General features: G+C 45.6%; 1 protein-coding gene across 1 annotated transcript in view; it reads left to right on the top strand.

The window, feature by feature from the left end:
- LOC115848124 (ATP-binding cassette sub-family A member 17-like) overlaps window positions 1-15,901 on the top strand; it is a 65,376-nt gene extending 49,475 nt beyond the window's left edge. Inside the window, 6 exon segments of the mRNA XM_070043719.1 lie at window positions 3,992-4,150; window positions 5,058-5,109; window positions 11,780-12,013; window positions 13,231-13,401; window positions 13,653-13,843; window positions 14,515-15,901. Of these exon segments, the coding sequence (XP_069899820.1) occupies window positions 3,992-4,150; window positions 5,058-5,109; window positions 11,780-12,013; window positions 13,231-13,401; window positions 13,653-13,843; window positions 14,515-15,005 (1,298 nt within the window). The 3' untranslated portion in view covers window positions 15,006-15,901.
- Window positions 15,902-16,057: the final 156 nt, after the last annotated feature.

Here is a 16,057-nt window from a genome sequence, read left to right as displayed (position 1 = left end):
CTTCTGCTTAGCAGGAGGCAACTGCTAAAACTAACTGGAAATCGGGTGAGTCAAAGAGGAGGGAGGGGGCTTCCCTGGTGGCGCAGTGGTTGAGAGTCCGCCTGCCGATGCAGGGGACACTGGTTCGTGCCCTGGTCCGAGAGGATCCCACATGCCGCAGAGCGGCTCGGCCCACGAGCCGTGGCCGCTGAGCCTGTGTGTCCAGAGCCTGTTGCTCCGCAACGGGAGAGGCCACAACAGTGAGAGGCCCGCGTACCGCAAAAAATAATAATAATAAAATAAAAAAATAAAAAGAGGGAGGCTGGGACAAGGCAAGAAGCTTCACCTCTGGTCTGGGGAAAAGGATGCCAGTGCCTTCACAGGCTCCATCCCTACTCCCTGAGAAAGAAAACTATACATTAGAGGCTGGCCCTTGGCCCTTGTACACATGCCCTAGAGGCCTCATTAAGATGCTGTCACCATGGCAGTAGACAGAGAGTTATGAAAGCTAAATCTGAGCTCTTTTTCCTGAGACTCTACTAAAACGATAGCAAAGGAAATAAAAATGTATGAATTCACAATGAAGAAACATCTAAAGTGCATTCAGAGGGGAAAATGGCTGAGCAAGTATCTAATTTAGCAACACAGAATCCTCGAGAGGCTTGGGACCACAGAGAAAGGGAGTGAAACAGTCTGTTCCATCTCCACTGGCCCTACTACCACTCCCCACCGGGAAGCAGTCAGAGATCCCTCCTCTTGATGAATTGAAACTGCTTCCAAAAGAGACCTAAACATTATGGACTGGTCCCCTGCCTAATTGCCTTAAAATGTAGCCTGCCCCCTACCTCCATAAACAAAGCTAGCAAATCACCTCCTGGTGCCTCATTTGTCTCTCTGAATAGACAGACCAATCAAGGATCACTGATCACTTGAGGATGGCAGCGAAGAAAAGACTAAAACAAACCAACAAAAAGGAGACACAGGGGTAGGGCCATGCAGGAAACAAAACCAAACAAAACAAAGATTTTGGAAAAGATTGCATCTATTAAACAACAGAATTCCATGAAGAAGAAAAACTTTGAGGACAAGAAAGAGCTGATTGCCAAAATAAAAATTTAGCAGAAGTGTTGGAAGATAAAGTCAATTAACCTGCCGAAGTAGAGCAAAAAGATAAGAGAAATAGGAGAAGTTGAGAAAAAAGGCAGGTAACGTGAGAGTAAGTCCAGGAGATGCTATTATATTCAATTGATAAGCATTCCAGAAAGAGAAAACAGAGGAAATGAAGTTGAGGAAACTACCAAAGAAATAAAGCAAAAATATTTCCCAGAGTTGAAAAAACAAACTTCAAGATTGAAGGGATCCATCAAATATCCAACACTGAATGAAAAAAGACCCAGATGCTTCCTAGATGACAACGAGTTCTATACTGAATTCACTTGTCAGTCAGGTGTATGGACAGAACAAAGACAATTTCAAATGGGCAAACAGAAATTGAAGTCACCACGTCACTTTCTTGGAAAGTTAAGGATATAGGCCAGCAAAGTGAAGGAGTAAAGTAAAGGAGAAAGAAGACACAAGATCCAGAAAAGGATGAATCCCACCAGGAATGTGGCAGAGAAAAGTCCTTCAGTTGGAGGGCTAGATATGGATGATTTGTGACCTCTCCTCAGTCTTCAACAAGCTTTGGAGTAGGATCCGCAGAGAAGGAAGGAAGGAAGGAAAACAAGCAGAAGTTGTAAATATCTGTTCCTTTGATTACATGTATTGTTGGTGAACTGATTCTGGTTAGGGTGAGCTTGGGGCATGGGGTTGTCCCCTCTCAGATTTCAACAACTCGTCTCTTAGGGGCCCGAAGATTTTCGCTGAACAGGGGAAGGTCTGGGAGGAGACCGTGGCTGACTGTTCATTCCCAGTCTGGGCTCATGAGCCTTGCTTAGTGGTTAAGTCTTTCCCTCTACCCCACACAGGAGCTGCACTGCTGATGTTCTGGTAGTTTTCCCATCTCCCCTCTACCTCAGTCTCCAGGTTAGATTTCCAAATTTAGAATTCTAAAGAGAAAAAATGAGGAGGACGTGACCCACTGTGTCTCCTTCCCAAAGCCATGTCTGCCACCTTTGCAGCTGTACTGCTGAGGCATGGTCTCCTTGGATGCAGCTGTCTGGTCACCAGAGCCATGACTCTGGGGCCTCAGCGACAGTGTGGAGCCACGACTTCTGAGTTGTGCCCCAAACTGCACCTCCAGCCGCATGGGTGGACCCTGGCTCTGATGCTCAGTTTCTGAGTCCTGGCCCAGGAAATGTTGGTCTGGAGACGTCATATCCAAGTTCACCTCACCATACATCACAGTAGCCTCCACTGACAGGAATTTCACAGATTGACACCCAAAAGCTGTACTACTCTCTAAATCCAAGCCCTGAGAGTAGAGTTCATTTTTTTATATGAAGAGTTTATTCAGCCTCTCTTCAGGGAATCTGTAAGTCACACGTCCACAGGCTCTCTCCTTGGACTACCCACTGGTTTAGAGCTGGTGGTGTGACTAGTCATGAAGTCTGAAATTAGAGCTCTAATCCCACCCAGTTATTTTCCCTTTTTGTTCGTGAGGATACTTTGTGGTTTGTGAAGGGTGGCGGCTAGTAGCACGTGTAGTTATCAGGGATAAGCACGAAGTGGCCTGTTGGGTGGGTGAGGGCTTGATTACATTTGTGGACTGTAAACATGGCCCCACTGCTGGCTCATGACCCAAGCAGCACATTATGAGTTAATCCTCTTACAAATTAATTAGCTTATGAGTAGCATATTTATTTTGCAGAGCAGTTGTGTTTATTTGTTGTAAATAAACATTTAAAATATTTTAAATATAACACAGTTTATTTATAACCCCGTTTGGCATTTCTTCACTTTTCAATATAACATGAACCTAAAAACTTGGCTTCTCAAACCTCTAAGAGACCCCAGTTTCTGTATATTTATTTTATAACCAGCTAGTTTACTGACCTCTCTTTTATTTCTTTTTTTTAAATGAAGTATAGTTGATTTACAATATTGTGTTAATTTCTGCTGTACAGCAATGTGATTCAGTTATACACATATATACATTCTTTTCCATTATGCTTTATCATAGGATATTGAATAGAGTTCCCTGTGCTATACAGTAGGACCTTGTTGTTTATCTAGCCTATGCGTAATAGCTTACATCTGCTAATCCCAGCCTCCCACTCCACTCCGTCCCTCCCCCAACCCCCTCCCCCTTGGCAACCACATGTCTATTCTCTATGTCTGCGAGTCTATTCTGTTCTCTCTTTTTTTTTTGGCTGCAAGGCTTTTGGGATCTTAGTTCCCCGACCAGGGATCAAACCCGTGTCCCCTGCATTGGAAGTGTGGAGTCCTAACCACTGGACCACCAGGAAGTTCCCTCTCTTTTATTTCTAATAGCTCTTTGATTGATTCTTGTGGCTTTTCTAGGTACATGATAATGTACAGCATTTGCAAATAATGATGGTTTTGGCTTTACAAACTGTACAGGCAGGAACTGTGTTCTTACCTACCTGTAAGATGACACTCAAATAACTCCAAAGCTGGCCCACCAGACCCTCCTGTCTGGCCCTAACTCATTTGTAAACCTCCAGCCTTCAAATCCACTGCTTCCACAGGTGCATCCCATTCTGCAGCCACGTTCTTGCTGGTTTTCTCAAACACACCAAGCTCTTTCTGATTTGTCTGCATAAACAATAGGAATAGAAGTAAAATGACAGGTTCAGGAAGCACTGCAAAAGAAAAATACTTATGGCTTGGAGGTTGAATGACTACAGGGGAAGAGGGAACACTGGGAGTCAGGGAGAACCTGATTCCGGTCTTGGGCCTGGCAGTGTGACGTGCAGAGACAGATATAGCAACAGATAGAGATAACAGATCCTTTATACAGGATAAAAGGCACAGTGGGTTCAGAGAGTTGCTAGGGGATGTTCCCTTTTCTTCCTGAAAGAAGAGTTAATATTTTCTATTCCCCTCACAGATCTAGGCTACACAAAAGTCTCAGAGTCTTTGGATCACACATTTCTACCGCTTCCAGGCCACTGCCTGGGGATGGCTTTCTCCAACTTATATTACAACTTTGAACTACAGAAGTTTTGCAATGCCAAGAGCCTGAACCAGACTGAGTGCAATCAAGTTTGTGAGTATTGCAAACAGAATTTGTTAATTACATTTTTTTATTGAGATATAATTCATAGAAAATTCACCCTTTTAAAGTATACAATTCATTGGCTTTTGGTATATTCACAAGGTTGTACAACCATCATCACCATCTAATTCTAGAACATTTTCGTCACCTGAAAAAAAGAAATACCCCATCCATTAACAGTCACTTCCCATTCCCTTTTCCCCCAAGCATCTGACAACCAATAATCTACTTTCTGTCTCTATGGATTTGCCTGTTCTGGACATTTCATGTAAATGGAATCATATACTATGTGACCTTCTGTATCAGGCTTCTTTCACTTACAACAATGTTTTTGAGGTTCATCCAGGTTTTGGTGTGCGTCGCTACTTTGTTCCTTCTTATGGCTGAATGATATTCCATTGCATAGATAGACTACAATTTGTTTATCCATTCATCAGTTGATGGACATTTGGGTTGTCTCTACATTTTGGCTATTATGAATAATGCTGCTGTGAACATTCACGTACAAGTTTCTGTTTGAACATGTTTTCAGTTATCTTGAGTATATACTTAGGAGTGGGTTTGCTGGGTCTTATGGTGACTCTATTTAGCTTTTTCAGGAACCACCAAACTATTTTCACAGTGGCTGCACCATTTTACATTTCACTAGCAATGTATGAGGGTTCCAATTTATCCACATCCTTTCAACACCTTTTAAAATTAATTATTTTCTTAAATTGTGGAAAAATATATACGAAGTTTACCATTTTAACCATTTTTACATGTACAGTTCGGTGGCATTAAGTACATTCACATTGTTGTGCAACCATCATAAACATTATCTCCAGAACTTTTTTCAACTTGCAAAACTGAAACTCTGAATCCATGAAACACTAACTCCCCATCTCCCTCCCCCCAGCCCCTGGCAGCTATCATTCCACTTTCCATCTCTATGAGTTTGACTACTCTAGGTACCTCATATGAAACATTTTAATTCCTTTCTCATTTCCTTTTGGGTATATTCTATAGCTATTTTCTTTGTGGTTACCATGGGAATTACATTTAACATCCTAAAGTTATAACATTCTAATTTGAATTTATATCAGTTTAACTTCAAAAACATATAAAAACTGCTCCTATACAGCCCCTAAAAACCCCCTCCTGATATTTACACCCTTGAGTAGTCCCCTCCCAGATTGTACCAGGGTTGGTCTGTGTGACTGACAGAATACTGTAGAAGAGATGGCATGTCACTTCAGAGATTGGGTTATGAAAGACACTGCAGCTTATGTTTTGAGTACACTCTCCCCTTCACATCACTCACTCTGGGGGAAGCTAGTGGCCATGTCATGAAGACAGGGGACTTCCCTGGTGGTCCAGTGGTTAAGAATCTGCCTTGTGCCACAACTACTGAGCCCATGCCACAACTATGGAGAGAAGCCTGCACACCACAAGGAAAGATCCCATGTGCTGCAACTAAGACCTGACACAGCCAAAAAAGAAAATAAATAAATATTTAAAGAAAAAAGAAGACACTCAGGCAGCCCTGTGGATTATAAAAAATAGTCAATAGAAGACAATAAGTGCGAGAGAAAAAGAAACAAAGAACACATGGGACAAGTAGGTAGCCCTAATAAGATGGTAGATTTAAATTCAAATATATTAATAATTGCATTATATATAAATGGACTAAAGACTCCAATTAAAAGATTAAGATTGTTAGAGAAGATAGGTTAAACACAGAGTTACCATATGACCCAGCAATTTCACTCCTAGGTATATATCCAAGAGAACTGAAAAGTTACATTCACACAAAAATTTGTACATGAATGTTTATAGCAGCATTTTTCACAGTAGCCAAAAGGTGGAATCAGCCCAAATGTCCACCAACAAACAGATGAATGGATAAAAAAAATGTGATCTATCCCTGCAATAGGATATTATTCAACCATAAAAAGGGGACTTCCCTGGTGGTGCAGTGGTTAAGAATCTGCCTGCCAATGCAGGGGACAGGGTTCGAGCCCTGGTCCAGGAAGATCCCACATGCCGTGGAGCAACTAAGCCCCTGTGCCACAACTACTGAGCCTGCACTCTAGAGCCCACGAGCCACAACTACTGAGCCTGTGTGCCACAACTACTGAAGCCCGCATGCCTAGAGCCCGTGCTCCACAACAAGAGAAGCCACCACAATGAGAAGCCTGCACACCATAACAAAGAGTAGCCCCCACTTGCCACAGCTAGAGAAAGCTTGTGCGCAGCAATGAAGACTCAACACAGCCAAAAATAAATTAATTAATTTAAAAAAACATAAAAAGGAAAGCACTGACACACACTACAATATGGACGGACCTTAAATACATGATGCTAAGTGAAAGAAGCAAGTCACGAAAGGCCACAGATTGTGTGATTCTGTTTGTATGGAATATCCAGAACAGGAAATCTGTGGAGACAGTAAGTAGACTAGTGGGGAAAGTGGGCAGTAACTGTTCATGAATTTGAAGTTGCTCTGCGGAGGAGTGATGAAATGCTGTAAAGTTGATTGTGATCATGGACCACCACTGTGACTACATTAAAAACCATTGAACTGAACACATCTGATGGGTGATTGTGGTAAATGGATGAATTGTATGGTATGCTAATTATATCTCAATAAGCTGTTGTAAAAAAGAAAGAAGGAATGAACAAATGAACAAACAAAGGAATAAAAGACAAAACAAGACAGGTCAAGGGCAGATGGTCGTGGAGAGACCCTCCCACTGGCATAATTGTCATCAATCATCCATCCAACAGACATTTACTGAAGCTCACAGACAAGAAAGTATGAACCTACTCCATAAACTCAAATGATAAGAAGTGCTACATTTCTTTGTATTATTTAAAATCAAGTGGCATCTGCCTATAAGACCTTCATCCTGCCTGGCTGGCAAGAAATTGGATTTCAGTCTCCCTGGAACCCATCTGCACATCACCTCCTGGCAATTTGTGAAAATTCATAGTTGGAAATATAGAATTTAAATACAGTTAAACCTGCTCCTCCACTTCTCCATTTTCTCCTAGAAATCTCACATGGATTAATCTCATCAGCAAACTCTAACAGAGCTATATCCTTGCTCTCTTCCTTTGTGAGCCTTCTGCTTACCACCCTTTATCTGTACAAATATTTTTTAATTTTATTTATTTATTTTTTTTGCGGTACATGGGCCTCTCACTGTTGTGGCCTCTCCCGTTGCAGAGCACAGGCTCCGGACGCGCAGGCTCAGCGGCCATGGCTCACGGGCCCAGCCGCTCCGCGGCATGTGGGATCTTCCTGGACCGGGGCACGAACCCGCGTCCCCTGCATCAGCAGGCGGACTCTCAACCACTGCGCCACCAGGGAAGCCCCTGTACAAATATTTTTAAGCATTCTTTCACATTTCCTAAAATACATTCTTACCAGAATCTGCTAGTATTCTAAAAATCAGCAGTGACTTCTGAGAGTCCACATGCGTTTCTGTCAGAGTTACTCACTCAGAATCATTCGGCTCCACTGTGGGATTGTCATTGGTCCATGGTGCCACCATGCTCTGAGCAGGGCTCCTTGGCCATCCCAGATGAGCCACCATGGCAACAGGCTTACTGCAAACTCAGGTGTGTAAGAAACATCACATTTCTTCATTTTCTTTGCATCAAATGATAACATTTTCAAGCCTTCTATCCCAAAATTTGTTCATGAAATAGAAAGCCTATATAGACCAAAACTGGAGGTAAAATTGAAATAATGATTAAAGATCTACCCCTTCTTAAAAGAGTCTAGGCTAAAAGGGATTGATGGGCAAGTATACCAACCACCACCAAACAGTTATTTCCTTCTTGTATAACCGCTTCAGAAGCATAGGCGAGAAGACAGAGCGCTACCCAATCTTAAGCGAAAAACCAAAGACAGTATCCAACATGAGCCATAGGCCAATTTCATACAGGAACATAAATACCCTAAATAAGATATTAACAATACAAATTCAGCAGTATATTGAAAGAATAAAAATTACAATCATCAGGTTTATTCCAGAAATGTAAGTAAGGTTTAACAGTAGGAAATCCACCAATGTAAAGCACTACCTTCACAGATGAAAGGAGAAAAATATTTATCAATAGAAGCTGAAAAAGCATTTAATAAAAACTCAGTACCCACTCATGATTTTTTTTTTTTTTTTTTTTTGGTGGTACGCGGGCCTCTCAGTTGTGGCCTCTCCCGTTGCAGAGCACAGGCTCCGGACATGCAGGCTCAGCGGCCATGGCTCACGGGCTTAGTTGCTCCACGGCATGTGGGATCTTCCCGGACCAGGGCACGAACCCGTTTCCCCTGCATCGGCAGGCAGACTCTCAACCACTGGGCCACCAGGGAAGCACTGATTTTTTTTTAACTTTTAGCAAACTGTCTTGAGAAAAAAGAACAGAGCTGGAGATATCATGTTCCCTGTCTTCAGACTATACTACAAAGCTCCAATAATCAAAACTGTATGGTACTGGCATAAAAACAGACACATAGATCAATGGAACAGAGTAGAGAGCCCAGAAATAAACCCATGCGCTTATGGTCAACTAATCTACAACAAAGGAGGCAAGAATACATAACAGAGAAAAAACAGTCTCTTCAATAAGGTGCTGGAAAAACTGTAAAAGAATGTGTAAAAGAGTGAAATTAGAACATTTTCAGATACAAACTACTATATATAAAATAGATAAATAACAATGTCCTACTGTATAGCATAGGAAACTATATTCAACATCTTATAATAAACCACAATGGAAAAGAAGATGAAAAAGAATATATATGTATAACTGAATCACTTTGCTGTATACCAGAAACTAACACAAGATTGTAAATCAACTATACTTCAGTAAAAAACTAAAAAAGAAATTAGAACACCATGGTTTTCTCACACCATTTACAAAAATAAACTCAAAATGGATTAAAGATAAAATGTAAGAGCAGAAACCATAAAACTCCTAGAAGAGAACATAGAACACTCTTTGACATAAATCATAGCAGTATCTTTTTTGAATCTGTCTCCTACGGCAAGGGAAACAAAAGGAAAAATAAACAAATGGGACCTGATTAAACTCAAAAACTTTTGCTCAGCAGAGGAAGCCATCAACAAAATGAAAAGGCAACCTACTGAATGGGAGAAAATATTTGCAAGTGTTATGACTGATAAGGAGTTAATATCCAAAATATATAAAGAGCTCATACAACTCAATATCAAAAAAAGAAACAACCTGATTAAAAAATGGGCAGAAGGGAATTCCCTGGATGTCGAGTGGTTAGGACTCCGCGTTTTCACTGCCAAGGACGCAGGTTCAATCCCTGGTTGGGGAAGTAAGATACCACAAGCCATGCAGTACAGCCAAAAAAAAAAAAAATAGTGGGCAGAAGACCTGAATAAGCATTTTTCCAAAGAAGACACGCAGATGGCCAACAGGCACATGAGAAGATACTCAACATCACTAGGCATCAGAGATATGCATATCAAAACCACAATGAGCTATCTCCTCACACCTGTCAGAATGGCTATCATCAAAAAGTCTACAAATAACAGATGATAGTGAGGATGTGGAGAAAAGGAAACCGTCACCTACTGTTGGTGGGAATGTAAATTGGTGCAGCCACTGTGGAAAACGGTAAGGAGGTTCCTCAAAAAACTAAAAACAGAACTACCATATGATCCAGCAATTCCACGTCTGGGTATATATCCAAAGAAAACTAAAACACTAATTCTAAAAGATACATGCTCCCCAATGTTCATAGTAGCATTGTTTACAATAGCCAAGGTATGGAGGCAACCTAAGTGTCCATCAACAGATGAATGGATAAGGAAGATGTGGTATGTATGTGTGTGTGTATATATATATATAAACAAAGCAATATTACTCAGCCATAAAAAAGAATGAAATTCTGCCATTTGCAACAACATGGATGGACCTAGAAAGTATTATGCTTAGTGAAATAAGTCAGACACAGAAAGACAAACACTGTATGTTATCACTTATATGTGGAATCTAAAAAATAAAACGAATGTATATAACAAAACAGAAACAGACTCACAGACGTAGAGAACAAATTAGTGGTTACCAGTGGGGAGGGGCAAGATGGGGGGGATTAAGAGATACAAACGACCATGTATAAAATAAATAAGCAACAAGCATATATTGTACAGCACAGGGAAATACAGCCTTTTTTTGTAATAAATGGAGGAAAATCTATAAAACTATTGAATCACTATGTTGTATACCTGAAACTAATATTATAAATCAACTATACTTCAATAAAAAAAATTTTTTAGCAAAGTAGAAATAGAAGAAACATTAGGTTAAAATCAGTTGATAAAGGCAATCAGAAATCTTTATATTTAATACTGAAATATTTGAAGCATCTTCATTCAAGTCATCTGCATTTTTCTTCTCAGCAGTTCCCTCCAGACTAGTGACATCTGTCTTCAGGGGAAGCCCCAGTCTGGGAATCCAAAGCCCTGTCTTGGGCTTCCCTGGTGGCGCAGTGGTTGAGAGTCCGCCTGCCAATGCAGGGGACATGGGTTCGTGCCCCGGTCCGGGAAGATCCCACATGCCGCGGAGCAGCTGGGCCCATGAGCCATGGCCGTTGAGCCTGCGCGTCCGGAGCCTGTGCTCTGCAACGGGAGAGGCCACAACAGTGAGAGGCCCGCGTACCGCAAAAAAAAAAAAAAAAAAAAAGCCCTGTCTTTAGTTGGGTGATGCAAATGTTCTTCCCTAAGCAGACATTCCAGGTGATTTTCTGGTTTGCACCCCGTCATGGTCTCCCCACACGCCACCCCCAGATGGCAGAGCCCAGAGCTGTCCAGCTGCTTTAAAGGGAGGAGGAAAGGAGAAAGAAGAACACTGATTATCTTTCAAAAATGGTATCATACTATTGTCATCTTCTATTCCAGGGGAGCTCTTGAACATGGGCACAAATCAGGGTGGTTTGCTGCAAGTTCATAACGGCAAAAACTTGGAAATATCACATATGTGCCTGAATCTTTTATAAACAGCCAACTCAAATCTAGAAATGTTTCCTGGATGACTAAGTAGCAGTTAAACTGAGCTGGAGTAGGTTTGTATTTACTGACCAAGGAAGATCTTTAAGACGTAATGGCGAGTTAAAAAAGCAAGTTGCAGAATGGTAGATAAAGGATGATACTGTTTGCAACACAGTTGGTCCCCTATGGGGAGCACCCAGCCGTGCAAAAGTTTGGAAGTGCACCCCCATGTGACTGCACTGCCCGGGGCGTGCCCTGCCAAGAGACTCCAGCAGCCTTACAAAGAAAATCTATTCGTGGGTTACATGTCTAATAGAAAATGTGTTTAAAGGGGAAATAATAAAGCGTCTTCTGCTGGCCATATACTTGGAAGGTGACAAGAGGTAGGGAGCACTGGGCACTGAGGTTTCCTGCCAGGCAGGCAGGAAATAAGCACTCCAGCCCCACATGCACCCTCCAGAATTGGGGTTCACGCCACCAGCAAGTGCTGCATCCAGACTCCTGAACGTCACTGTTGGACCTTGGCACCCCATGGCACATATCTGTTCATGTGGCACACATGGGGGTGCACAGGACAGAGGCAGGGTCCAGGCCCCTGCCCAATTGGCAGCTTTCCTTCTGACACGCCTAACCCTTGGGCTGTGTTCCAACCCCAGGTGAGGCAGTGGATCGGCTACTCTCCCCAGTTTGATGTCCTGCTGGACCACATGACGGACAAGGAGACACTGGTCATGTACGCCCAGCTCCGGGGCATCCCCAAGCTCCACATCAGTGCCTGTGTGGACCAAATTCTTGATGATTTACTCATGTACACGTACGCCGACAACCTGGTGAAGACCTACAGGTGAGACTTGGGGCTCCCTCGGCCCTTCCCCCTCCGGTAATAAGATGTGTTGTGGTTCTTCTCAGTGCTGAGGGGTAGGGCAAGGCGTGTCAGCTCCATGCTTGGGGTAGTTTTGTGGTCCATGCCACTGCGTGGATTTTTGGGAAGATGGCCTCCCTCCCCTGTAAGAATGGGTCAATGGCCTGGGCTGCCCCAAGGCACAGCTTCCTCTTGGCCCCAGGCAGTTATGTGGCTGAGGACGGGCTGATGCACCATTGGTATTATTCTTCCTGTCGCTTCACAAAGGGCTTCTGATTTCTGGTAGACTTGCATTTCAAGCACACACTACCTTATCCCGCTCTGTATGAGGCATCTGAGCTGTTGTTCTGCTGAGAAGCCTGGGGGATTCCTCAGTCTTATGTTGCCAATGATCCTAACCCAACTCCAGTTAGCTTAAACAAAGCAAGGCCACACATGTCCGGAATCCCAGGCCACCCCTCGAGTTGTGCACAGCGCCCCTGCAGGCTGGCAGCAGTACCCCACTCCCGGGACAGGGAAGTCAGAGGCGGTTAGATGATGTTGCTCTGTCTCTTTCTTCTGTTGACTTCGGTTTCAAGCATGTTTTTGTGTTTCCTTGCATCTTCTGATGATTAAATGAGTTAACACCTGGGATGTTTAGAACAGTGCCTTGTACATTGTAAATGCTATGTGTTCATTAAATAAAGTTAGCTAAAACGGCCGTATGGGGCTTCCCTGGTGGCGCAGTGGTTGAGAGTCCGCCTGCTGATGCAGGGGACATGGGTTCGTGCCCCGGTCCGGGAAGATCCCACATGCCGCGGAGCGGCTCGGCCCGTGAGCCATGGCCGCTGAGCCTGCGCCTCCGGAGCCTGTGCTCCGCAATGGGAGAGGCCACAACAGTGAGAGGCCCACGTACCGCAAAAAAAAAAAAAAAAAAAGGCCCTATGCTCTTATCCCCCTAACATCCATAGAGACCCTCAAATGAGATTCATGGACCATGTGCTCACCCTGGACCTATCCCTGTGTCCAGGGAAATGGTTTAGATGCTGAGTGGACAGCCAAGTCACAGTGCACCCCTGAGGGAGGGTGGTGGGCCATATTACTGAATGCCCCACCGTGGGGCGTGAGCACTTTCTTAATAGAGAAGAAAAAAGGGGGGAGGATTGTACTACTGGAAATTTAAGATTGCCAATCACCCAACTTCTCCCCCTCTGCCCCAGCGGTGGCAACAAGCGGAAGCTGAGCACCGGCACTGCCTTGCTTGGAGAGCCCACAGTCATCTTCCTGGACGAGCCGTCCACTGGCATGGACCCCGTGGCCCGGAGCTTGCTCTGGGGCACCGTTGCGAGGGCCTGCAAGTCTGGCAAGGCCATTGTCATCACCTCCCACAGGTAAAGCCAGGACCGGGGCTGAGGGAGGGGTGGGCCGGGAGGGGCTGGGTGGAGAGAAGACCTGTCAGCATCTGGTAAGAGTCTGTGAGGAGAGTCCCCAGGCTCTACCATGTGGGCCACACCCTGAGCATGGGAATCAGGAACAGCCTGATCTGGGCATCAACACCTTCCTATCTGCACAAGCCTTTGACGTGGAGGGTGGGCATCAGCATCTCCCAGCCGTTTGTCAGGCCTCCACTCCCTCTCCCCAGCATGGAGGACTGTGAGGCCTTGTGCACCTGGCTGGCCATCATGGTGCAGGGTCAGTTCAAGTGCCTGGGCAGCCCACAGCACCTCAAGAGCAAGTTTGGCAGTGGCTACTCCCTACGGGCCAAGATCTGGAGCGACAGGCAGCAGGAGGCCCTGGAAGAGTTCAAGGCATTCGTGGACCTGACCTTCCCAGGTATGTGCTGCTGTGCAGAGGTCATCTGTGCGTCTGTCCATCCCTGACCCCTGGGACGAGGGCCACGATTCCAGGGGCCTGGGCCGCCCTCCCCTGGCCATCCAGCCCGGCCCTCAGGGGGACACTGTGCAGGCAGTGTCCTGGAAGATGAGCACCAAGGGATGGTCCATTACTACCTGCCTGGCAATGACCTCAGCTGGGTGAAGGTGAGCACATACCTGGGCATCAGAGGGAGCACACCTCTGATGTCACCCACTTTCTGGTGTTCTCTCTTTCGGGTGGAAGTCTTATTCAGTGCTGCTGCAACATTCACATGGATTTCATAGAAAATAAGAATGTTTGAGTTGGAAGGGACCTCGGATGTCAGCTCCCCCCGCCCCCTCATTTCACAGAGAGGTGAGCGGACCCAGAGAGGGGACACCATACGCCCAGGGTCACACAGCAATCCAGGGACCCAGCTGGGGCCTCTGCCTTCTGGCACCACTCACAGCCAGGGTCCCTTTCCCTAAAATCACAGAGAGCTCAATTCTGTAGGACTGACTTCTTGAGAGGTGGTCTGGGAGCAGCTGAGAGAGGGATGGGCCTTTGGGGGGCTTTGTAACAACCCCAAAGACCCTTCCTCTCCCCTTCCCTGTGCCCATCATCTATAGCGGCTTCCTCGTTTCCCACAGGTGTTTGGCATTTTGGAGCAAGCCAAGAAAAAGTACATGTTGGAAGACTACTCAGTCAACCAGATCTCTCTGGAGGACATCTTCCTGAGCTTCACCTGCCCTGTGCCCCCCAACCAAGGGGAAAACAAACAAGCGAAGGCAGAACCTGCAGGCCCCTTGTTACCCTTTCCACCTCTCTCTCCACCTTCTTCCCAGCCTCCCTCCCTGCCTCCCTCCCAACCTCCCTCCCAGCCTCCCTCTCCACCTCTCACTCCACCTCCCACTCCATCTTCCTCCCAGCCTTTCTCCCAGCTTTCCTCCCAGCCTCCCTCCTGGCCTCCCACTCCACCTCCCTTCAGGTCTTCCTCCTGGTCTTCCTCCTGGCCTCCCTCCCAGCCTCCCTCACCACTTCCCTCAAAGGCTGTCTTGCTGTAATAAAGAGTTCCCAGTGCCAGGTTAGCCCAGGTGCACACAGCCTGCCATGGGCTGCAAGGGTTACAGAGGCAACTTGAGGACCCAGTGAGCTCAGCTTGAGGGTGGAGGGGTGGGGGCAGCTCTCTACCAGATTTAGGCCACTCACCTTAGAGGCCTGATGGAGGACCCAGGTGCATTTCTGTGGAAAAGGATCCCCTCAAGTCCCACCTGGGTGGCTTTCAGCCTCACTGAGACCTGGCCATAGAAGCAGCCTCAGAGGAACAACACCTGCCATGTCCTGTCAGGAGTATGGAGGCCTGGGGGTGACCATGGTTGTAATGATGCCGTACTTCTGAAGGTAGGAGGAGAGAAGAGATTGACAAGTTTGCAAACTTAAAGCACCATTTTTCAATATTTGGATTTGTGGGGCTCCATTTGTTCTCTGCCCTGGCCCACGCGAATGTTAGGGGTGAGCCTGTATATGGCCCTCCGTCAACCCATGACATGGACATGATTATTATCCCATTGCCCAGAAGAGTAAGCTGAGACTTAAGAGATATCCGGCAACTTTCCATGGTCAACAGATGGTAGAGCCAGGATTCAACTCAGGCAGAAGTTCTCAAAGTGGAGTCTGACCAGAAGCATCCACATCATCCAGAAACTTGTTAGAAATGCAGATTCTTAGGCCCCACCCCAAACCCATTGAATCAGAAGTCTGGGGGGTGAGGACCAGCAATCTGTGTTAACAGGTGCTTCTGATGCAGCTCAGGCATGAGAAGAACTAAGCTAAGCCTGTGAGCTCAGACCATCCGGCCTGAGCGCAGATGGGTGTGGCCGTGTACCTTTGTCACGAGGGCTCTCCTCCGAGAAGTGCCCTGCCCAATAGCCTTTCTCCCTGCAGCATGGTCACACCCGCCCCTCTACAAAGCCCCATTCGGCTTCTCCTTTGCAGGTAGTTCTCTCCCTCCCTTCTCAGCTCAGCTCTGGGAAAGTGGTGTCTACCATCCCTGCCCACACTCCCTACCTCCCCTCACCACTCACCAAAAGTACAGCGTTGTCACATGCCTGGCTGCCACACCCACTCCATCCATTTTTCCTGTGACTTCTCTGAGGCATCTCAGTGTCCCCTGCCCCCTTCTCCCCACTGCAC

This window comes from Globicephala melas, chromosome 15, assembly GCF_963455315.2.
Source record: "Globicephala melas chromosome 15, mGloMel1.2, whole genome shotgun sequence".
NCBI classification, from domain to species: Eukaryota; Metazoa; Chordata; class Mammalia; order Artiodactyla; family Delphinidae; genus Globicephala; species Globicephala melas.
This window is presented reverse-complemented; position numbering and strand designations above follow the sequence as displayed.